General features: G+C 42.8%; 1 protein-coding gene across 5 annotated transcripts in view; it reads right to left on the bottom strand.

The window, feature by feature from the left end:
- PLCB1 (phospholipase C beta 1) overlaps positions 1-25,063 on the bottom strand; it is a 702,230-nt gene that overhangs the window by 90,046 nt on the left and 587,121 nt on the right. For 4 of the 5 annotated variants that reach the window (XM_063125314.1, XM_063125315.1, XM_063125316.1 and 1 more), the window contains 5 exons: positions 18,198-18,378; positions 13,361-13,437; positions 10,658-10,747; positions 9,483-9,540; positions 7,608-7,694 (listed from right to left, as the gene is read on the bottom strand). In XM_063125314.1, the coding sequence (XP_062981384.1) occupies positions 7,608-7,694; positions 9,483-9,540; positions 10,658-10,747; positions 13,361-13,437; positions 18,198-18,378 (493 nt within the window). Of the gene's footprint in view, positions 1-7,607; positions 7,695-9,482; positions 9,541-10,657; positions 10,748-13,360; positions 13,438-18,197; positions 18,379-25,063 lie in introns of those variants that run through there. The other variant, XM_063125318.1, reaches the window with a different exon arrangement.

The following is a 25,063-nucleotide window of genomic DNA, read 5'->3' as shown; positions in this document are numbered from 1 at the left end:
GCTGCCCCCGCCCCATTTTTCCCCCTAGCAATGAAGGCTAAGCTAGAAACATTTCTTTGGAAATTTGGAGAGGATAGCAATACTTTCAGATTTGGACTTCAATAGGAATACCTCATACCAATTATACGACATGAGACATTTGATGAGCTCTGATTCTTTTGATATGCAAACCAGAACGCCATCCCTCAGTGAGTTACCACCAACATCGCCCTCATAAAGTATCTTACAGCTCTGCTCATTTGTGTTATGACAAGTGTACAAATCTGCTGGATGAAACCTTTCGGCTACATTTCTCGATGGTATGAAGCTGATGTCATGCTCTCGCCCACAACGTATTAATACATCTTCCCATTCAACTGTTTGTAGCTGTATACAAAAGTGTATAAAAATGTATCTGTCATAGAATGGATGTCTGATGTGTTGTATTTTGCAAATGTGTCAACTGTAATTCATGTACTTACATCTATTTTCATTTACATATTCGTTGTTCATAATCCTGATAATCTACTAAGAATTCACTCTGTCTGCATTATTATTATTATTATTATTATTATTATTATTATTATTATTATATTATTTTGTTAATACACAATTTCCATATATATATATATATATATATATATATATATATATACACACACATACATACGCACACACATACACACACACACACACACACACACACACACATATTCTCCAGATTGCAGTGTTATACCTTGCTGTCAGTCCTGACTAGTTGCGAGACCTAGAGAAAGCAGACTGTTCTGGGCCACATCAGGACTTTGAATAACACACTGCAGGGAGTATTCTCCCATAAGGAACTGTTGTCCCAGCAAAAGACTGCAGTCAGTTGAGGTCTTAAGAAGGCTGGCAGAGCCTGGCCTTTCAGTGGCTCCACCCCTCCTGGATACTAACTGCAGTTCATAAAAGACCAATGTCTGTTTCTGCAGTCTCTTGCTCCTTCATGGCTCAGGGACAGGAGAAACTGTGATTCTCAGAATCAGATGAAGGCAAAGTGATGCCTTCAGGCCAGGACAGTATAGAAGGGGATGAAGAGAGCTCCCCTCAGAAGTGGGGTGAGCTGTGAACTATCTAAAACCAAATCCTGAGAACCAGGGGGTTCAAACAGATCAGTGATACTGCTTTTGGAGTACAGCCAAAATTATATACTTTGTCATATGTTTTATGGGTGGAGACACCATGGTTCATGAGGTAGGTGCTGCAGGAGGACCATGTGTTCCACAATATCCAAGTGGATATATTGTAAAAACAGGTCTAGGAGAGCAACTCCATCAAGCCTCCCTTGTGATGATTTTAATTGCCATTAAGCCAGCTTCCTATATGAAGAACTGTGGGGCAGGAGCAGCCCCCTGTACTCCTGACCCAGACATTATTAACTGCTTCTCTCCTGGATCTGGTCTAGTGGGTGGGTGCATCCCTTGCAGGGAGGGGGTTGTGCTTTGCCAAAACCTGAGCAGAAATTAAGGTCTTTGCCTCAATAAGTAAAGGGTAAAAATCTGTAAGAGGTAGGGGCATGCATTCAAGTCCTGCCCCAATGTCTGGGCATGAACTTGCTTGTCAGATTCAGCATGATCAGGAACCCTGAATAAGATGTAGGGTGTTCCTTTGTTCCAGGGTGGAACAAAGTGCATAGTTAAACTATGGAATTCACTACTACAAGATGTAGTGATGGCCACCAATTTGGATGGCTTTAAAAGGGGGTTGGATAAATTCCTGGAGGTGAAGACTATCAATGGCTCCTAGCCCTGATGGTTGTGTGCTATCTCCAGTATTCGAGGCAGTAAGCCTGTGTGTACCAGTTGCTGGGGAACATGGGTGGGAGGGTGCTATTGCACCATGTCCTGCTTGTTCATCCCTGGCCGATGGCTGGTTGGCCACTGTGTGAAAGTGCTGGACTAGACGCTTGGTCTGATCCAGCATCAGGGCACTTCTTATGTTCTTAAGGTCTACATGCCAAAACCTGCTCCTGCTGCTGCTGAAAACAACTTTATGTCTTTAATGTCACATTGTAATATGGAAATCATTTTGAGAATATTTTGTTGAAAAATGGTGTATAAATATTTTAAAACAAATGAACAAACCAGATGCTTGTTTAATTTGGTCTGTATCAACCCTAGTAATGGGTTCACAGTTTTAGAAAGCTTGTGCTCTACCACACTTACAATTTGAAGCCATTCCTAACATCTATTGGGGTCACAGTTTGAACCCATTGTGACTTCTTTTCCATAGCAGACAAGAACAGTGACTGGTTCCTATCCTACTTACATATCTTAGTTTATTAATTCTATGTATACACTCCATTTCAACTGCACAGTAGCCAAAGTGAATTATGACAAAATTTAAGCAATCCATGAGCTCTCGGAGTCAACAATGATAGCAAGTTCCATCAGAGTGAAAGGGAAGCAGGGTGGGAAGAGAAACTTCAAGGTATATCCAAGTTCAGAAAGAAATTAAGGCCTTGCTCTCACAAACAGCAGATGCGGTGATAAATGTGTTCCTGGGCAGCACATCACAGACTCCATTTGTGTATGTGAAGTCACCCATTTTCTTTTATCCAAATTAAACAAGCCCAACTCCTTCAGTCTTGTTATATATGATATTCTCCAGACCGCTGAGTAATTGTGTTTCTCTCCTCTGGATTATTTCCAGCTTCTATGTGTCTTTTTTTGTTGTTGGAGTTATGACAATGACATGCTACTGCAACAAATGCGTCACCAATGCCAAGGGGAAACATATCTCTCCTGCCTTACTTGTAATGCTTCTTTCCATGTGACATTTGCATTGCTCTATATTGCTGATCAATAACCAGCTTATCAGTTAGGACCTGCAGGTTTCCTTCCTAGCAAAGAGCAGTGTAGAAAAGAGGTTTCGAGTAGTAATGTCTTTGTTCTTAGCCATCTGCTGGACTTAGTATTTAGTGCTTATTAGATGCAATTATTATTATTATTATTTCTGTTCTCCCCCCCCCCCCAATTCGTTGAAATACATTTTACTTATGATCCTGGCCTGCAAAGTCCTTTCAATCTCTCCCAATTCAGCATTATCTACACAGATGTGTACATTCTACTCCTTTTTTTAAATTATAGTGCATATATTAAATAGCTCAAGACCAACATTTATATTTTCTGAAGTGTTCGCTTTGTCATGGGAATGAAGAAGAGCGTGTCCTCATGCTCCTTCAGGCATCTATAATAGGAAACGTCCTCCTGGATTATTGAATTTCTAATATCTGTACAAGTCGGGAAGCAATTACAATTAGAGGACACCTCTAGAATGCTGGACAGGTATGCTAAAAATAGGACAGATGAAATCTCTTCCCACTGATAGGAGCTGTCTTGACATCAAGCAGTGACAGGTGAAAGACATCTAAGGTAAAACATGGGTATGTCTAAATATGCCGAAACTGTTTTTAGTTAGTACATTTTCACAATAAACCAAATCATACTTGGAACAAGAATTTCAGAGAAATTTTCAGCTGTTGCCACACAACCGTGAATGCAACACAACTAAAGTAAGAGGAAAACTGTGTTTCAGTGTCCCATGTGTCCCATGGATGTTTTGGGCTCAGCCTCCAATCATTGGAGGGAGTAATCAGGAGTGAAGGATGGGTTGGTTTGGAGGGGGTGCTTGATCCTTTCCCTATGAGCTGTTTTTCTTCTGAAAATCACCCACCATGCTGCTTTACTCTGACTGGAGAAAAGTTATGGGAACCTATATCTTTTGTCTGGGATTACAGGGAGACCAGTCAGCACCCCGGCTGTGGAACAAGCTCCCCAGAAAGGTTCGCCTGACATCTACACTGTACTCCTTCTATCGCCAGCTGAAGGCCTTTTTATTTTCTCAGTATTTCAACACCTAATTTAACTTAAATTTAAACTTTGCTGTTTTAATTCCATATTTTAATCTATATCAATTTCTGCTGTGTGGTTTTATCCTGGTTGTGCTTTTTATATTGTATTTTGTATTTTTAGACCATTAATTGTTTTATTATGCTTTTCATGGTTTTAATTTTTGTGAACGGCCCAGAGAGCTTCGGCTATTGGTTGTTATAAAAATGTAATAAATAAATAAATAAAATAAAAGATAAATGTTTCACCGCTCTTCCCTACTGCCAGAACCTCAGTCCAAATCAGAACCCTCTGAAGCTGTACCGACCCTCAAAACACACAACCACCATTAGGGCATCTGATCATCGATCTCCTGCTGTCATTTGTCCAGCTGTCCTAAATCTAATCAATACACTAGAAAAGAAACAACAGACTCCTCAAGGATGTATAATACATATCTGATAGAGATTAGTAGCTGGAAAGAGGATATGAATTCCAAAGAAAGGGTGATTTTCATAGTGCAACCCAAATGCTACATGAATCAGTTTGCACCTGAAAAGTCTTAGCCATGTATGAAATTTAAAATGAAGTGTTCACACTATATACTATATCACTGAATTAGCTTTTGTTCGACTGTTGCAACCCCCGCCCACAAAACACATTTCACTTGAGACTGGCACAAACAAGAGCCAAATAAATGATATTGGTTACCTTCCTGCCCATCATCTTTATGTTTCTTGATTTTATTCTTATCATACTGTGCATGCAGATCTGTGCAGGGCTCTGAAATAAGTCCTCGGAGGAAGCATTTGTCATAAGGATTGCCTACACAAAGAAGCCTATGTAGAAAGGCTTTCCTAAAGCTATACCACATCGTTTTATGCTTTTTCAAAAGAACCTGTACTACATAGATGGAATGAGTGCTGGGTAATTTTGTGGCGTGATGCTGAGATGCAAAGTTGCAAGAATTCATCGCTCCGTAACTACTTTGCTGAAACATGTCCACAGCAGGTGATTAAAAGAGACTGATAAAGCGTTTGCCTAAAGATGCAGATTAAGTTATTACATTAGCAGTGGCAATTTTTGTGAACCTCAGATCTGCTAAAGAAGTACCACTCAAGATCTGGTAGCTTACAAAAAAATAATGAGGAGCGAGCTGGCTAAAAACATCTAGCTGGGGGATGTGTGAAACCTGCCCTTTTATTTCCAGTTTGCTGTCATATCATCTCGCAAGTCCAAGATGTGAGGCCTTGACCCAGTTCGGGGGGAAGCTATAGCCTCTGACTCTGATTCTGAGTCAGAAGGGGATGCTGCAGAATCAGGCCCAGATGTGGGCAGTCAGGAGCCTGAAAACTCAATTCTACCAGGCCTCCCACTACCTTCCCAGCCAGGAAGGGGGAGACACAGGACACTGATATGGCCTATATATCTCCACAGCTGGGAGACCTGACCTTGATGGAGGCCACTGTTTCCTGACCAGGGGAGCCTACCATGAAAACAGGGCAACAGGAGGACATCTCTCCAGGAGAGGCTGTTCCAGGAGTGTCTCTTTTAGTGCATTGTCAACTAAAGAGGTAGGAGCAGAGGCCTCCTGTGAGGTGCAGCGATTGCTATGGGGCAGGTTTCGTGGCCAGGATCAAATGTCTGATACTCGTCTTTAGTGGCCGCTCCCCCGTATTTAAGCTAGAGCCATAAACTGTAGACTGAGGGGAGACATGATAGCACTCTTCAAGTACTTGGAAGGTTGTCACACAGAGGAGGGCCAGGATCTCTTCTCAATCATCAGGACACGGAATAACGGGCTGAAGTTACAGGAAGCCAGATTCCGGCTGGACATCAGGAAAAACTTCCTGACTGTTAGAGCAGTGCAACAATGGAACCAGTTATATAGGGAGGTTGTGGGCTCTCCCACACTAGAGGCCTTCAAGAGGCAGCTGGACAAGCATCTGTCGGGGATGCTTTAGGGTGGATTCCTGCATTGGGCGGGGGGTTGGACTCGATGCCTTGTAGGCCCCTTCCAACTCTGCTATTCTATGATTCTATGACTTTGCTAGAAACAATGCTTGGATACCCTGCAAAGCTTCCCTATGTTGTGCTGGACTCTCTGAACTTATTGGGATTCATTCTGCCAGCTCGATACAGGGCTGCTTCGAGTTTTGTTTTGGTGCTCACAAACTGAACTGGATCAAAGTCTTCTGTTGCAAACCATGAGCTGTCTGTGCTCTTTACTGGCAGTTAAAGGCCTAAACCTATTTACTGGAATCGTGGCAATAAAAGGTCTGAGTGCAAATTGAGCTTTGTCTCTGGGAAGTCAGGTCCTGACACCAGGAAAACTTCAAGGGCTATCTTGGATATCTTTGCTTATAAAACAGACAAATGTTGATGTGTGGAATGCTCCTACGCAGACTCCATTGCATTCCCCCACCCACTTGGGTTTTTGTACCTCCTGCCCCAAGCCAGTTAGCAGACCCACTGGGCAAGCTCAGTCCTCACTGGGCTGATGGTGAGGTTCCCTGCACCTTGCGGCTTTCTTTCTAAAAAAAGAAAAGAAAGATATGTACTTCAGCAAACCTTGGGGCTTCCCCAAGGTCGCCAATCCCTCCTTGTGTATGGATGGTGCTGTTTTGGCTATATAAGGCCCGGCACTCAGACAATTTCCATTGCTCTTAGTATATAATGATATACACCAAAATGTGCATCCAAACTCATATGTTCTCCACTGCTTTCAGCAGGATCTGCATCTCCCATTTTAAACCACCAGCAAGCTTGTTCAAGAGTGTGAGCTGACAGCAGCTGCTTAGGGCTTTTCCCCCCTCCCCCAATGGAAATTTGGATAGAAGGTGAGTTTAAGGTAATTATCTCCATCTGTGAAACTACAGTATTGCAGCAGGGTTCCTAATCCAGACATAAGAAATCAGAAGAGAAGACTTGAGTCTATGATTTGATATTTATATTATTCCCCCTTCCTCTCCTGCTGCGACCATAAATTCTGTGAAATGTCTGGTACCTATGATAAATCTCCAGGTTGAAAACATCCAAAAGAAGGCGGTGTCTATTTTCATGGGGGATAAATGCATTTAATAGTTTTTAAAGCTTAGATCATCGTAAGGTCATCAAGAAAAGAAATGGTCTAAAACTTTGGTTAGATGTTCTGCTGCTTTTGTTGCCTGACCCAACAAAAATCGTCACAGAAAACCGTGAATTAATGTTATATATGTGCATGGCTGCCAGAATTCGGCATCTGAAATATTGGAAACTAAACACCTGCCCTTTCTATAGGAGAATGAGAAAACAAACACAGCAAACGTGTCATTATGTCAAAATGTGTATACCTATGCCATCTGTTCAGCTGAGATGCAGAATAGATGCGGTGTACGAAATGCGTCATCCTTGTTGTGAGAGATAGTTCATCGTGAGAGCTTTTTTTCTTTTTTCTTTGCAGTGTGCCATATTTCTTAGTATTTTGTTAATTTGATTAGATAATAAAATGCTTGACCTTCTGCATGCTACAAAAACCTTTCCCATATTCCAGATAAAACAGTTCACGTTTTGCACTGCTAAAAATTGGTCAGTGCATTGCACCCTCTTCTGGTCAAAGACACTCTTTACACACTGCTGATCTATAGCTTAACCACAATATGCATCTTTATTTGCTATTCCTTAGGTTACGTTCATAATCAACAGCCTAGTCAAAAATCAGCTTAACACCAAGCTAATTTTCACGAATGAAAAAGCATGCTAGAGTTCAAGTCTCCTTACCTTGGGCTTTTCATCCAGTATTTGCTGACGAACCTCCTTGTGTTTCTCCACAAGTCTTTCCTGCCTTTTAGTTTGAGCATCTTCTAGCTGTAATAAAACGAAACAGTGTATTGCATTCAGCATGTACATTTTAGTTCTGCAGTTCCATACTGAAGTAATTCTATTTGGCATAGTGCAGTATAATGCAATTAAACGTAGTAGAATGTTTTGATATTGAAGTATTATTGGTTATTAAAGCAATTAATATTCTTAATATGAGACTTCCATTCGGTCCAGGGAAAGGGCACATGGCCATCTGGGGAACATTGCAGGGGGGTAATTTGGACTGGGGGGTGGCCCTGGCCAGACATTCTGCACCCTGAAATTCTGGCTGTGTTCGGACAACATGATAGTCAATGGTGAGTCAAGTTAATTGTCATTAACTTGACAATTGTTTATCTAGAAGGTAATTGTCATTAACTTGACAATTGTTTATCTAGGGGGTACTCCTCACACAACATGATAATAATCAACCATGGTGTGGATTTGGATCCGTGTTGAGTCGACTATTAGTCCATGGTGTGTTGACTCATTCATCCCCCCTCAGTTCTCTTACTAGTATCCCATCAGCCAATGCTGGTAAAAATCTATCCTGCCTGCTGGACTAGAGCAGCAGACACCTCCACTTTGACTGTTCTTGCTTTGCGACTCTGTGGCTGATGAAATAAGCAACAGTGGCCAAGTAAATAGCCCACCTTGCCCTCCACATGACGCGATAACCAATGGTGGTTCAACTAGCCAACGCTGCACAGCGTTGTTTGTTTGCATTGGTTATTTCAGCCAAATAACCAAGCGTTGGTTTAAAAACTCCCTCTAAACAACACAATAACCCACCATCGACTATTTAAACCACCGTTAGTTATCATGTTGTCGTAACCCAGTTAGTGTCAAAAGGAGCCCCAGGCCTTAGCTAGACCTAAGGTTTATCCCAGGATCATCCTGGGGTCATCCCTGTTCATGTAAATGACACACAGGGGGTCCCAGGAGCAGGCAGGGACGACCCCAGGATAAACCTTAGGTCTAGCTAAGGCCCCAGTCTCCTCTCGGACAACAATGGACACTTTACTAGGGAGCTGTAGCACCTGTCACTCCTGTGCTGCTACCTCTGCTGTCTGCCTCACTGTTGTAGCTGGGACCTTTGGGACAAGGGAAGGAAGGGAATCGGGGCAGAAACAGACACTTGACTTTGAAATCATAACAGGCTATGAGCAAGGCCCTGCCCAACTCATGGAGAGTCAAACCAGGGTGCTTTCTTTTATGAGCATCCCTATTCAATTTCTCATGACATCTTACTGCAATATACTGTCAGTGTCTGTGAGGAGACTCTTCTCACATCTCTTAGAGCCACTTTGTGACATCACCTTACCTTGCAGAAAGAGGAACTTGATTTTTTAAGTTTCCCAGTACCTTCTATTCCTCTACAAACATCAGATCTGAAACAGATCAGTTCATGTCTCTCATGTTCCCTCACATTCCAGATGTGATATCGTTGTGAAGGAACATTTGGGACTGCCTGCACAGGAAGGTAACATCCAAAGTGGCTCTTGTCTTGATAATCAACAGAAGATGGCAAACCAAGTTTTCAAAAACTTGAGAGCACTCTACTCCTAAAGGTGGCCTAAAACATTGTTTTAAATAAATGATTCTAAGTAAATACAAGATTTCCTTGTAAACAAGATTCTCTGTAAAAGACAAACATCACTATTATATAGGTTTTCTGTTGCTCTAACATCATTACTCTACGCAAATCAGCATAAGGACTAAAATTTGCCTTGTTAGCTCGATGCCATATGCAACTACAGAAAGTTTTACTGAACTTGCATGCAGTGGACTCACCCTTTTAATGTATTGCACCACCTCCTGAATATATGACCGAATCATTTCTGTCTTCTCCCTGGGAGCAAGATTAAAAACGACTGATTCTATTCAATTAATTTTTACCTCAGGTTATCAGTGAATAATAATGCTGATTCTGACACAAAGATGCTGCTTACACACTATTTGTACATTAGTCTAGTTTAGTAAGGGGACGGGTAGGTAATGAAATGTGTATTCTCCATTAGAGCTTTTCAAATAGTTTAACCAAAAACCACTGGTGGACCACACAAACTAAGGACTGCTGTGGGGTGTACAGTGGTGGCCAAAATTGTGGACACTTTTTGAAATTTTCATGTTTTGCAACTTTGCATGCTTATAGAAAATGTTCTGTTTAACGAAATTCAAATGTTTATATATCAGTTGAAAGACCTGATTCACGTAATACAACAATCCTGCTTCTTTTCCTGGGTGTCCAATCAACTCTTTTCTTTGGTGCCATTGCTCTATTTATGATGCACATACGTACAGTTTTAATTTGAGAAATACTTCAAATATTCACACAATCTCCAGTTGTGCTTCAGTTATGGAACAAACAGCAAAACTAACTTTCCCCAACTTGAAACATGATGTATCGCGGCTACTGCCATGTGATTGGTCCCCAGAACAAGGACTGTGATTGGCCAGTAGGGTTTGCAATTCCAATCCGCTTCTTCACTCAATCACACCTGTGTTTGTTTTTAAACTAAAGTAAGCATAACTTTTTTTGTACTGCAGATAGTTGCATTCTGCTTCTTGTATTGAATTCAGCATTCAATTCTCTTTCAATTGATATATAAACATTTGAATTTCGTGAAACAGAACATTTTTTATAAGCATGCAAAGTTGCAAAACATGAAAAATTCAAAAAGTCTCCACAATTTTGGTCACCACTGTATATGTCTGTGTGAGAGAGATTATAACCTATTGTAACCCACCTTGAAGATCGCTTAACTAAAAGGTGCGATATAAATCTTCGAAACAAATACGTGTTGTGATGCATAATCATAGTGGGCCGCATACTACTGCCTACCTCGTGATGTGATGTGGGAAGAGGAGCAACCGAAAGCAAGTATAAACAGGACTTCACTGTTTTTATTGGTTATTCAGTACGTTCTGGGCAAAAATTCAAAGTAAGAGTTAAAGACAGTACATACTCATCCACTTGGCTTCGATCCTTTGATTTCGTTTCTGTGGTTTTCTCCTGCCTCTTTTTGTCCATCTTTTTCTTCAGCTCTTTCTTTTCTCTGCAAATAGAAAACTTTTTAAGTAAAAAGAACAGAAAACAGAACAACACTAAAACTGACAGTGTGTGCCTATGCATAAGGTGACCATGTGAAAAGGAGGACAGGGCTCCTGTATCTTTAACAGTTGTATTGAAAAGGGAATTTCAGCAGGTGTCATTTGTGGGAACAAATATATACAAATGACACCTGCTGAAATTCCATTTTCAATACAATAGTTAAAGATACAGGAACCCTGTCCTCCTTTTCATATGGTCACCCTACCTATGCATATTTATTTGGAAGTACATCTCACCATTTTCTGTGGGGCTTCCTCCCAGTAAGCTTGTTTAGGATTGTAGTCTTAAAGACAACAGTTTGGTTTAGGTTTCAGAGAACCTGCAGGAACCCACCCCGTGAGTTAGAGGCGCTAGCCTGCATGAGTCTTTGCTGTTCTCTCAGCAAAGCACACTTTCTGGGGCTTCCGAAAAGTGTGCAATTCCAGAAGGCCCTAGAAAGCGCACTGTGACAAAAATGATAACTTATGATATTGTTTATATATGTATGTTTAAGTGTTTGGTTCAGGTTTGGATTTGCTGTGGCCAATTCTTTTCTTTTCAGGAAATGGTAAGTAAGTGGGAGGGAGGGGTTAGAATGCTGAGCAGCGTGAATGGTGTCGTCTGATTGGTTGGTGGATTTGAATGGAGAGAGAGGAGGGGAAGTGAGAGACAGTTAAGGAGTTTTCGGGAAGTTAGAAAAGTCAGAGTTAGAAGTTTCAGGGTTAAGGAGTTAATGAGGGTAGGAGTGAGTGGGGTTTAGAAGAAGCTTGTTTCAGGATAGTATTAAGAAAGCGAGGTTATGGGATTTGGAGGTGGTTAGTATTCCCTGGGAGGTTGAAGGAGATAGATGTATGTGGATAAAGTAGAATAATCTTAAAGTGTCTTTTAAAATCTTTTTTTCTATATGAATAAACTTTATTCTTATTTTATTTAACAACCCTGTCTGCTCAGTCATATGCATTACTTCAGGCAAACAATACACACGCACACTCACACATAAAGATGTATTATTCCCTCATTCTTTTAAAAGATAAAGAATAGGGTGGTGGCAGCGAAGGCGAGGTTTGATAAAACGTCACAGAGGCTGGTGATGCCACATGCACTTTGCCTCCCACCCCATGCACCAATTGGGGCATGAAAGTCCCTCTTAATGCAAGGTTAAGAGGACCTTTAAGGCCCTGATTAGCGGGGTGGGGGGAAAGAAACGAAATTTCACCAAGGCTGAAGAAATTGCATATTTTATCCCTCTGCTCTGGCATCAGAGTGGCCGCCAGTCACACAGTGGGATGAAAGGACAAAGAGCATGTGTCAGGACAGACCCATGCCCAACTACTCTTGAAGGTTCAATAGCAGTTGGGTGCAGGCCTATCCTAGTGCTGGGCGGGTTTGCCTGGGCCCATGAGAGCTGGACGCAGGGGATTCCGCTACCCTCGTGGGCCCAGGCAGATTTTTGCTCCAACGCTAGTTTGGTTATTTACAATGCGCCTTACTGTGACAAACCCCTACTACTGACATAGTTCAACAATGCCTCCTAGAGCATCTGGTAAGTTAGCACCCTGTCAGGCATCCTGAATAAACATATCTTATCTTTTTGTCCTCATAAATGAAACCATTTTTGACTAGGTTAACTGGTTCAAACTAGCTGAGCCTTTTGAGTTGTATTAAGAAGGGTCATTATGAAGGTGAGTCCAGCCATTAAGTAATTTTGTTTTTCTTGTTGGACCACTGACATCAGAAATGGAGGCTATCACATTACTGAACAAAACAACAATCAGTCTCTAGGGGGCCGGCTTCTACTGAACTCAGATTCCCATAAAAAGTAAGTGTGAGCTTATTCCTTTTGGAATTGTCCATATACCATATAATCACAGGCCAAGATGCTCTCTCTCAGTCCATCCTCTCTGCATATGTTCTGGAACCCAAGACTTGACTCAAGTTAATAACATGTAATAAGATCAGTTAGACTGCGTTTATTTATTTTATTTGAAATTCTATGTCTCTGTGTGTCTTTGTGTGAGTGTGATTGTTGCCTTCCTTTAGTTCCCTCCCTTTTTCCTTTCTAAATAATATGAACATAAGAAGTGCCATGCTGGACTTGGCTGCATTTTTAAAGCGAATTCTCATTAAAAACTCCTCCTTATGTGAAGGATCATAGAATCATAGAAACATAGAATAGCAGAGTTGGAAGGGGCCTATACTGTAAGGCCATCGATTCCAAGCCCCTGCTCAATGCAGGAATCCACCCTCAAGCATCCCTGACAGATGGTTGTCCAGCTGCCTCTTGAATCAAATGGTTACAATACTACTGCTTGGCGTTCTCAGAGTTTGTTCAGTTGTAGGTTAAGGTTATTGCATTCTAGGCTTTGGGTCGGAAAATCTGAAGTGCCTTTCTTGTTACTTTTCACTAGAGCTGGGCTGAAGGGAGTGACCTTGTCAATAGCTGGAAGACTAGGGTGTCTCTGGAGGTTCATCTTGACTGGAGGCAGCCTCTAAGGAATTCTTTTTCCTGGGGAATCCTTGTAAAGAAGAGGTCCACCAGGAGGAAAAGCCATCCCACTCCCAGTCCCATAACACTTACCTTTCACAAATTTCTTTCAGTTTCTTTAACTGATTGCTCTGGCATTCCTCTGCTACATCTGTCAGCTTTTGAATAAGCTAAAGGGAGAAAAACAGGCATGATACAAACTGTATGAGCCACATTTCTTGTCTGAATTTTTGGACAGAGCTTAAGACGTTCACTGGCTCTACACCCGAGGCTTCAGGATGGGAAGGGCCATTTCTCTGCAACAGAGCACCTGCTTTCCATTCAAAAGGTCTGAGGCTTGATCCCCAGCATCCCCAGTTAGCGCTGGAGGAAACGCCTGCCTGGAAACCTATCAGCCACTGCTGATCTGTGCGGACAGTACTGAGTTAGATGAGCCAGTGGTCTGACTTGGCATAAGTCAGCTCTGTAAGACTCGATTTTAAAATAAAACACTCTGAGGGCAATTCTTCCTAGCGTGGGTATAATGTCATGGAGTCATCCCCCCACAGCATCCAAATGAACCTGTTTCTCCCCTCAGACCTTTTGCATGGCTAAGAAGCACACTACAACATTACAGGGAATGGAGATCTTGGTATGTTTCCTATATTGCCATTCGGCCCTCTCTCTGTGGGCAATTTTTATTATTATTATTACATTTCTATCCCACCTTCCCCCCACTCTTGCAAGGAACCCAAGGCGGCTTACATAATCCTTCTCCTCTCCATTTTATCCTCACAACAACCCTGTGAGGTAGGTTGGGCTGAGAGTTATGGACAGGCCCAAGGTCACCTAGTGAGTTTCATGGCCGACTGGGGACTTGAACCTGACTCTCTAGAGTCCCAGTCCAGCACTCTAACCACTACACCACAGTGGCTCTCAAGCAAGTTACACAACACGAAGTGGGGCTGGTTGGCAACAAGAGCCATATTCTCTGTCTCAGCCTTGGCATGGGCCCAGCGTTGGTCTAAGACATTTTATTACCTGAGACAAAAGACAAAATCTCCCTCCCTGCTCAGTTCCACATACTGAAGCAGTCTAGACGGTCAGTGTAATCTCACTTCAACACAGCCAATGGGACAGCACTCTCTGCTACATCCTTAGGGCAGGCAAGGCAGGTTGTGTGGCACACAGAGGTCTGTCCTGCAACACCTGGGCTGTGGCTCACACACTGCTGTTCCTGGTGCCCTGCTTGTGGCCTCCTCAAACAAATGATGTAGTGCAGCAGTGCCAGTGTCCATCACATGAGCAGGGTAAAGCAGGACGCCTGCTGGAGGACAGGGCCTATGCTGCCTGCTTCGCAGCCAGTTCGTTCAGTCAGGGGCTGTTCTCAATGGTGCAGTCAATGGCACTCTGGTGACTAGCAAGGCATCCAGCCAAGTGTCACTGCTGGTGCGGCATCAACTCAGGAGCACTTGAATGGTTGGAAGGCTCAGGAAGAATGGCTGCCCCCCCCTCCATACCTGCTGCCCGAAACGGCCGCCTCACTCTACCTCATAATAGAGCCAGCCCTGCACGTATATGAGGCAGAAAGAACTTGCACCAAAAGAAGCAGAGTTTCCATGTGAACGGATGAAGCTGCCTTATATTGGGAAAGGCCATTGGTCTCTCTAGCCTAGTACCATTGTCTCTGGATGCTCCCAAATGAGGTTTTGGAACCCTCCTGCTTTTCCCCACCACTTTGTTCATCTTTTTGCTTTTCCATTAAGGAGGAAAAGACAGAACATCTGCACAGTGTCTTCCGATTAGTATTGCTGGGAGCCCTCTGTCTGGAAGCTCCCTTTGACTGCCTATGATTCCCTGGGGTCTTAGGCAGATAACTTTGTTGCCTTGCTACCAGGGATCCTTTTAACTGGAGATACTGGGTCTCGGCCCTGGGATCTTCTAGATGTAATGCATGAGCACTCCCACTGAGCTACAAATCCCTCCAAAGGCCCCACAAGAGAAGTTCCAACAGAATGTATACTATTAAAAAGCCTGGACACTGAACTGGATTTTTGTTTCGTTTTGCTGAACACATTTCCATACATTACAAATATAGTATCATGATTAATTCTCACAGAAGTTAAAACAACTTTTTTCAAGATGATCCAGCAAATCACAGCGAAAGAGCAACAAACACCCATATGTTCTCTATAATCGGCCATCTGCCGATGAGATGCACAGCAAATCAAATCACTGTCTACAGAACGTAAGTCCTGGAAACAGACATGGCCAACATATTGCCCGGAAAATATACTCATTGCCAAACTTGTACAGAATAAAGGTGTTCCTGATGGATATGTAAGTGTGCAACAGTGCACAAGCTGTAAACAAACGAGTCAGCAGTAAGTTCTAAAGAAATGGGAAATCTGTAGTTGCACAAATCTGGTTGGGTTTGTTTTTAATTCCCATGCAAAATGAACACCGAGGTGTCTAGTTAACAGGCTATTCTTCCATTCTGCCAATTCCAAGCAAAAGGCATCTGTTTGCTTAAGGGGAAAAGAGAGATCACATTTCCAGATTGCAGTTCGGCTTTCACCCATGAAGTCTCATCAATAGTGATAGAGAAATTGCTACGCTAAGGGAGCAGGCAGAAACACATTGTCCTCAGCTAGGACTGAAATAATCTACAACAGTACTACCAGCCTCCCAGGGCACGATGTGAAGGCAGATGATGCAGTAACCTTACTGAGGCTTAGTACACCTAGGTCTGGTCAATACCTGGGTAGGATACCACCTGCGAAACCTGCATGCATCTACTTTCCGGGACCATTCGTGGGGCCAAGGGAATTGCACACTTTCTGGAGGCTCCAGAAAGTGCATTTTGCCTTCCCCAACCCCTGTGCTGATCGGGGCCTTAAAGGCCCTCTTAATCTTTAATGCCCTGATTGGATGGGTGTGTGTGTGTAGGGAAAAACACACAATTTCTCCAAGAATGGGGAAATTGCCTATTTCTCTCTCCCCCCTCCCACTTGATGGGGACCTTAAATGTCCTATTAATAGGGCCTTTAAGCCCCCCATTGGGGTTGGGGGGGGTGGATGAGAGAAACACACAATTTCCCCAAGGTTGCTCATTTTTTCCTTCCACTTTAATGGCATTAGAGTAGAGGAAGAAAATGTGCAATTTCCCCAGCCATTAATGGTGGCTGCCATTAATGCAGTGGGGGGAAAGGGACAAAGGGCATGGGTCAGGGGCAGACACATGTCTGACCTCTCAAAGGCTTGAGAGCAGTCAGGTACGAGCCTGTCTTACTGCTGGGGGTCGGGTGGGGTGGGTCCACTTACCTATAAACCTGACTTGGATTGAACAGTCCTTCAAAGAGAGGCCACTTCCAAATAGTGGAGTGTCTTCTGTAAAGTAAGACACTTGCCCCCTTCTGCAACCCCAATTGGGACCCCAAAATCCATGTCAGGAAGGGTGGTGAACCAAATCAGGCCCAGGAGCCTGCCAAACATGCCTGGCGCATCAAAGGCAGTTGCCCATCCCAGGAACCATATTTTGGTGCTGCAAAAAGGGACTTGCCGAAATGATGCTCCCAAATCTGGTGGCCAGACCCCAACCCTGTCTAGATTAACCCCATCGCTTAATGGAATGTATTTCCTGGAAAACTAGATAGCAGCAATCAGCTCTGCCGCCTCCCAGAGAAACTTGGGGGTCCAGTAAACGCCTTCCCGTTGACTCCAAGAAGGCGCTGAGAGTTCTCTTCTGACCAGCACCCGACAAATGCCTTGCATGTGGCGGCAGCACAACCTCGGGGGACGGGGAAGCACCAGCACCGCCTGGCCAATGTTATGATTGAGATCCGTTGCCCCTGAGGAAGCAACCAGTTGTTTCAACATGCTTGAGCTTAATCTTATGAACTGGAGCTCCCGGTACGAGCTCGTAAAGACCCATGCAGTAGCAAAGAAGAGACCAAGCTGTTCTACTGTAGTACACAGATGGAATACTTTGGTGACTTTGATCTTTTGTACAACGAAGTAACCAAGTGTGTTAGAGCGTGATAAGTACCTCTGACAGCATCCACATACTGGGGGCAGATTGGAATGATATAAGTACCATTCAACTGCCGCCTTCTTCTCTTTCCTCTTAGCATTCCAAAGCATCTATTAACCACCTGACTGGATTCCTGTTTCAGCCCAGAGGGCTGCCCCACACAGCATGCCTGACGCAGCCAACAGTAGGAGTTGCAGCTGTAATAATAAAAGCTGCTTTGGGACAAGATATGTATAATATCCCTTTGCTGTTTATAGCTCGTGCTCTGGTATCCATTTAGAGCCCGCATAGTTTCACAGGAGGTTGTCTGGCACAAACAAGAAGTAGTTCGAAGCCGTTTTCAGTGATCTCAGGGCCCTTGTTTCAAACTTTGCAGGCTACGCTAATCTAGCCGCTTGTTCTGGAATGGGCGCTGACCATTTAAAGGACATTATTATATTAGGCAAAGTATGTTGGTTTCAGCTTCAAATCCGGGGGAGCGCAAGATCCCCAAAGAGCAGCACTAATGTCAAAACAACAAATTATGGCCCAACGTTTGTAGTTAGTTGGAGCAAATGTGAAAGCTTTGCAAGATTGTCTCCTCAATACTCACTGTACTATCATGAAAATTAGGACATGGATGGAAACTAAAATGGTCAATATCCTAATAATGCCTGCAATGCAGCGGCATTTGGAATAGTATTTACACGTCTGGTCACCCCATCTCAAAAAGCAGTTCCATGCACTTTTCATACGACTTTCCCCCATACTATTGCAAACATTCCGTTATTTGCAGTTTGTAATAGTGATAGCCAGGTCCACATGGCGCTTTAAACATAGAGAAGCCTCCGCCCAGATATGACTCAAGGTAGGTCTCCATGCAATGTTGGCATCAGACACCCACACAGAAAGCAGAGAAGCGAGAATTCTGATACATACCAATTTAATATGTGCTTGCTTCTGGTACTTTTCACTGTAATATTGCTCCTGTCGAAGATTAAGCAGCTGTTGCTGTTGCTTTTCCTTAAGTTCTATTAACTTTTGGGTCATTTCTGAATCAAGGGAGGCCAACTCTTGTTCAATTGTTGAAGAGCTGTGATCTGGACTGCCAGTTTCACTTCTGCAGAACAATATGGAGTAACAAACATAAGTCATGCAAGTTGTAATGAAACAGGACACAAGACCTTGGGCACTATCCTTAAGGTGCTCACGAGCTAGCTGGACCTACTTGTAGGCTGTGCCACAAGTAGCTAGTTCCTGAAGAACTAGGTCAGCAGAGCTCATAGAAGGGAAATGAGACTTTCCACTCATTTCTGGGGTTGCTTTAGGAACCGCTAGTTCCTGTTAACTTGCACTAGTGGCGGTTTCTGCTGGTGCAACAGAACTAACAGAGGTGCAGCTGCACTCTTGATACTGCCCCATGTTTGGATGTCAGCCCCTCCATTCACATTGACTCATACTAAATTATCTCCATCACCATACCATGCACATGTGAAGTCCTACCTGCAGACTTCCAAATTCAAGTTAGCTCACCATCTAGACATGAGTTGAACCTTTCACATTTATCAGTTACCATCTATCTAACCTAGTCCTACATGAAACATTCACTTGGGTCACAAGACCCAAGTGAATGTGCATGCACCCACCCCCCTCAACTCCTTAATTTTCTGGCATTGCAGCGCTCGCGAGTAGTATTCACATATGTTCACCTGGATACTTTGTCCAAAAAGGGTTCTTTGTGAAAATATCAAGTATTATTGTTTTGAAGAGGCAAGAATGTAAAATGATCCAAATGGAAATCACACTTTGAAGTAGGCACAAACATACCTGTGTAGTATTGTTTTCATATTGTGGAATCAGTGATAAGCACACACAAAAAATGAGAAGACAAACTTGAATAAAGACTGGCATGAATGGTTATTCATGAAGGAATGGTTATTCATCCTCCCATATGTACCTGCCTGGACCCTAAGGTCATCCTCAGAGGTTCTTCTCTGTGAGCTCCTGCCAAAGGAATTGAGGCAGGTGGCTACCAGGAGGAGCAGGGCCTTCTCTGCTGTGGCACCCCGGCTGTGGAATGAGCTCCCTAAGGAGGTTCGCCTAGCACCTAAACTATACTTTTTTAGACGCCAGGTGAAGACCTTTTTATTCTCTCGGCATTTTAACAGTCTATAAACTTAATTTTAACTTTGCTGTTTTAAATTTGTATTTTAAATTATATTTCTGCACTGCTGCTGATTTTATCCTGGTTGTGCTTTTATATATTGTATTTTATATCATGTTTTTATACTGTTGGATTTATACTTTGAATGGTTTTAATTTTTGTGAACCGCCCAGGGAGCTTTGGCTATTGGGTGGTATAAAAATGCAATAAATATATAAATTAAGATTGATCTCTTCCGACAAGCCTACCCAGTGGAGTTTTAGGATGTTTTAATAATGTGTACTATGTTTTTAATCAATTTTATGTATTTATACTTATTGTTGTTCCCTGCCTTGATCCAAACAGAGATCCGGCTAAGAATTATTATTATTATCATCATCATCATCATCATCATCATCATCATCAAATGTGGGGGGTGGCGTGGGGGGTGGGCGGACACCTTAATGGAAATGGGAGGAAATAAGGCAAATGTGGAAGGAGTCTTGCCTCTCCCCAATGACACTTTTGTACACTCATGTTTTGGAAATCGTGGCTATTATTTCAAAGTCCATAAAAGCCTCTATATCAACCAGCTCAGCTTTATCCCCTTTAGAGCTTGCACACCCCAGTTGCTTGCATCCTGATGTGAAACTATTTAGTGGCCTCCAAAGTTCACAAAACTCAAAGGTCCGTCAAAGGAAACCAAGCCAAGCAGAACAACATACAAAAGCAAAGGGGAAAAAATAATTTTCACAAAATGGAATCCGAACAACAAACTCCCCAGGGAACGGCATGATATTTTTGGCCTTGGGAAAGAACTGCAACTATAAAGGGTGAGGTGAGAAGGGGGGGCAATGAATGGGGGCATGTGAAATAAACAGAGCAACAGCAAGCTAAACAGTAACAGTATTTCAAAAAATTTAAAACCAGGCCAACACAAATGAAAAAAGCATCAGTAGGCGCCCTGACAGATATTCAGAGGTGTTTACAGCTCTACCCAGGTGTTAAGCTAGTTGCCTAGGAAACCATAGAAAGAGAGGCTAAAAAGGAGAGTTTACTTAAGGCCAGAGCTATCGCTTGAGAAAGATCATCACCAAGCATGGAAGACCGAGTGACACTTGAGCAAACATGAGAATGTCAGGCAGAAATTCAAACCTAGAAGCCCAATTGCCACCTGTATACAGTTGTGCTGTCTTGAGATGGACAGTGTGGAAATGGGGATAGACTCCTACACAGGTGAGGGAATGGCTTCGGTTCATTACAGCCGATGACACCATAGAGATGTATGCTGTCGTATGGGCTGGATTCACACAACCCAAGAATCCAGAGTTTATAGGGTTGTGCGAACTTACCCACGTCCGACTCATTAGATGTTCATCCCGTGGCAACTGTCCCCACGTGTCGGGCTGTCTTTTGACACTCGGCTCAGCCCGACGAGCATTCAGCAGCTGTCTGCCTTGCTCCCAAAATTGCACACTTCCCCCGCTGCATCAATCGCGGCTGTAAAGGCCCCATTCACCCAAGGGTAAAGGTGCAAATGTTCCGTGCATACAATGGAAGCACCAGAAATGGCGCTATTGCCCATTGCATCAATGTTGGCCATAAAGGCCCTGTTTATGCAGCAGAGAGAAGTGCACAATTTTGGCAGAGAGGGCAGATGGCTGCTGAGCACTTGTAGGAGCCTTGCAAGTCCTCGAGCAGGGGCCTGCGCTCAAGCTGCATGCGCCTGACTGGATCCGAGGGGGCCAACACTGGGGAGTCCATTGGAGTCCTGGAATCAGTCAGGTGCTTACGATATCCTGTGCTGGTTGTCATTGAATCATGAGTTGTTGCTGAATTGTGGGTTGTTGTGCTGCGTGAACCCAGCCACGTTAATAAACCACAAACAACCCATGAAGAGAATCCACGGTTTGTTGTTGGGTTGCGAACCATGGTGTTTTTTTTTATTGAGGCTGGATTCACACAGGACAACAACCAAGAACTCAACAACAAATAATGATTCAATGGCAATCCACATGCAAGCCATACTCAATCCATACTCTGGCTTGTCATATTTTGTGAATCAGCTCTTGACCTTGTCCATTGGGATCGTCTTCTAGATGAAGTCCAAATCATATCTCCTTTAGTAAGCTGTGTATGGGACAAGGCAGGGCAGACTTCCCTCTCTTTGTCTTGGTAGATGTCTGCATTGCACATAGTGCCTTTGCAGAACATGATTGTGAAGCGGAACCTGAAAGTTACTTGCAAGCGCCCCAGCCTGGTATCTCAAAGGATTGGCTGTGGTGCTTATCCTAAGTACGTTTGTTAACTGGAGGGGGCAGGGTCCAAGGTGTTACTTGAAAGCGCAGTCTGAAATCATCACTCAAACAACAATATTCTGGAGTAGTCAATTTCAGTATTAAGTATGGATGTTAAGAAGGAGGAGCTGTTTCCCCTTCAGGAGTGAAAGTAACTAGACGAGAAGCTTCTTGGAAGAATGGTTGGAGCTTTGCAATGGCAAGTGGACAACTCCTTGTTGAGCAGATCTGGTAATGTATTGGCAGGTTGGGACACTTGCCTGGAATTGGATCTACTTCCAAGCAAGCACCCTAGCCTGCCATTTCAAGGGACAAACCAATGCTGGTGACCAATCTTCCTTGGAGGATGCCTGGACTGACAACTTGGGGAGCACTGTGGGGGAAACAAGTCCTTCTTTAAATCAAGTTATCACTTGAGCTACAAAGAAATCAAAACAAAAAACAAATCTGAAACACAGAGAAAACTGTTCCCTACTCCCCAACTTTGCAAGGATGAAAAGTTATCCTGTTTTCTCCCACTTGTTATACCCTTCTCCTGTCTGATGGAGGGGTGTGTGTCTCACCCTCCCCAGTTTTGAAAGGAGGGAATACCAGTAGAGAAGAGAGCAAATGAGAATCTTCAAAGATATAGCATTAGGAGGGGGCGAAGAGAGAAATCTACTCCAAAAACTCAGGTGTCGTAAGGTTCATGAGAAAAAAGGTGCTCCAGAAGGACACAATCCTATGAACCCTTAAGGTTGAAAGAGTACCCACACACACTGCAATGCTGGAATTGGGATTCAAACCTCACAGAGGGAACTGGAAGCCGAATCCAGCTTGGTGCTTGAGGATTGTGGCAGGGAGGCAACTTCACAGACAAGTCTGGGTGGGGTGGTAGGGGGTGAGGAATGGACCACTTTAAGTTTCATTCCAGTCACAAGGAGCCAGTGGCAGGTCAACATTCTTAGATGGACAGCTATGGTGACCAGCCATTTTCCACAATGAGAGGTTTACGATATTCGCTCTAGTAGTTCAGAAGGGAATAGAGAAGTGCGCCTCCACAAAGTTCAACAAAGAACACATTTCACAGAAGGCAATCTGGTGATGCTCAGAAATAACACAACACACAAACAAGCTCACAGAAGCCTGGCAAAGCACACACCAAGGACGCAAAAGCAAGGCAAAACACACAGTATGGCAAAAACAAACTAACAATCTCTCTCTCTCTCTCTCTCTCTCTCTCTCTCTCTCTCACACACACACACACACACACATACACGCACAGAGAGAGAGAGAGAGAGAGAGAGAGAGAACACACACACAGCACAGGCAAAACACCCCCTTGCTTCCCATCACTTAATCTAGCACACACACACACACACACACACCTGTCCTGATTTTGCCATTGCTATGAATTGACAGGAGTCCTTGCAATACAGACGCCCTGTATCCATTCATACCTTATATTGTATTCATCCATACTCCATTGTACTAGTATTTCACTAGTACAAGATTAAACTAAGTCAAAAGAGATGATTTAACATAAGAGAGTGTTCAATGGTTGCATTATAAGGAAATTGAGGCATGGAAAACGTAGTGAAGTCTGCACTATTAAGAAAAATGCAAGAAGGTATAAAAGAACTTTTAAATAATTCAACAGCCTTCCTGTTCAATAGTCTTCTTAGAAAGTTTCATTTGACTGACGGGCTTATCTGATTTTGAAATGCTCTTCTGTTGTAATCTTGCAATCTATTATATAAATCTGTATTGTTAATATATTATTTCAATATTTTGTAAAGCACTTTGGGAGGTTGTATTACTCCAAAAGCAGTACATAAAATGCTTTAACTAATTTGCTATGTAGCTAAAGGAGGAAATGAAAGGATTCTGTATTGCAGGTTAGGATTGAAGGCAGTTTTCAAGTCTGAAAATATTGAAGACGATTGTTCTGAGAAATCTGCCATGTTCATATCACCAGCCAAGCATTTTGCACTTTTGGCACTGCCATGGATTTCAAACCGAATGATTCGCAGAAGCAAAACCAAGAGCAAGATGAAACAGTGCATACTGTGTGACTCAACAGTATATGATGGGAGGTAATCTATCATTGCAAATCAGTAACAGCAAATCCAGCTATTCAGCATTATGACGTCAATTACAATCAACTCACAGGTAACAGTTTTTAGAACTGAAGCTTAAAATTTATATATTTATTTATTTATTTATTACATTTCTATACCGCCCAATAGCTGAAGCTCTCTGGGCGGTTCACAAACACCAGTGTAATGTTATTCCAGGCACTCAGTTTAAGAATGATGCTTCTGCTGCATTTTATACTTTATGGGCACAATCACTCAAATTCAAAATTGCTGCCATTACAGGATGATTAAACACCTCTCTTACAATCAGCTTTGCAAGACGAATTTGAATTGCTTACTACAGCAGAATGGCAGTACCCGCCATTGCAACATTTGTTAAAATCTAGATTCGGAACCATGGCTTTTACTGCCTTGGATCTCCTTTCCTATTGGAAACACATATTGAAGCTTACCAGGTATATCGACCCATGATCAGTGAATAAATATGATACACGGGGTCTTCAGCAGGAATGGAACAGGGAATTGGAATGTCCTATTTTGTTTACTCAATGGATTGTCATTTTTGGCATTATCTGATATATCTACGGATTTCTGGTTACGTCTTATTCAGCAAAAACTTTTGTTTTGGGCCTATAGGACACCACAACAACTTTTTAACAAAGGTTTGTCTAACTCGGCTAATTGTTGGAAGTGTCGTACGGTAATGCTTCTTTTATTCATATGTTTTCAAAATGCCCAATAGTTACTTCCTTTTGGGAAGAAGTCATCAGATGGATAAATGTTGTACTGGAAAGCTCTTCAATATTTTCTGATGTAAGCATTCTCTTAAATTAGGTACTACAATATTGGAAACATAAAAGCTCACCACCTATAATGCAATGGGTTGAAGACCTAAAACACTAGCAACATTTGAAAGACTGGTATATAGGCGCCATTTATGAATGGATGTATTTGGATATCTGGTCTATCGTTTCTGAAGTTTATGTGTAATTTATACCTTTTTCTTTCTTTTTAAGAATGTTGTAGTTACTCTTGAATTTTTTCTTTGTTTTGCTTTATTGAAAATTAATAAAAAACTGATTGAAAGAAAAACTGCCCCCCTCCCGGCTTCATCTGCAGTGCCCAATAGGTGTCCTGGCCCCCTGCCACCACTAAATTCCCAGCCCTGCTGACCATACTGCTCTCCTCTCTCTCCTCCAGAGATCCTTATACAGATCATCCTTTTCCCACACATGTATATGTGTGTGTGCATGTGTGTGCCTGTGCCTGCAAGCATGCACACAGCCC

Source organism: Elgaria multicarinata, chromosome 4 (assembly GCF_023053635.1).
Source record: "Elgaria multicarinata webbii isolate HBS135686 ecotype San Diego chromosome 4, rElgMul1.1.pri, whole genome shotgun sequence".
NCBI classification, from domain to species: domain Eukaryota; kingdom Metazoa; phylum Chordata; class Lepidosauria; order Squamata; family Anguidae; genus Elgaria; species Elgaria multicarinata.
This window is presented reverse-complemented; position numbering and strand designations above follow the sequence as displayed.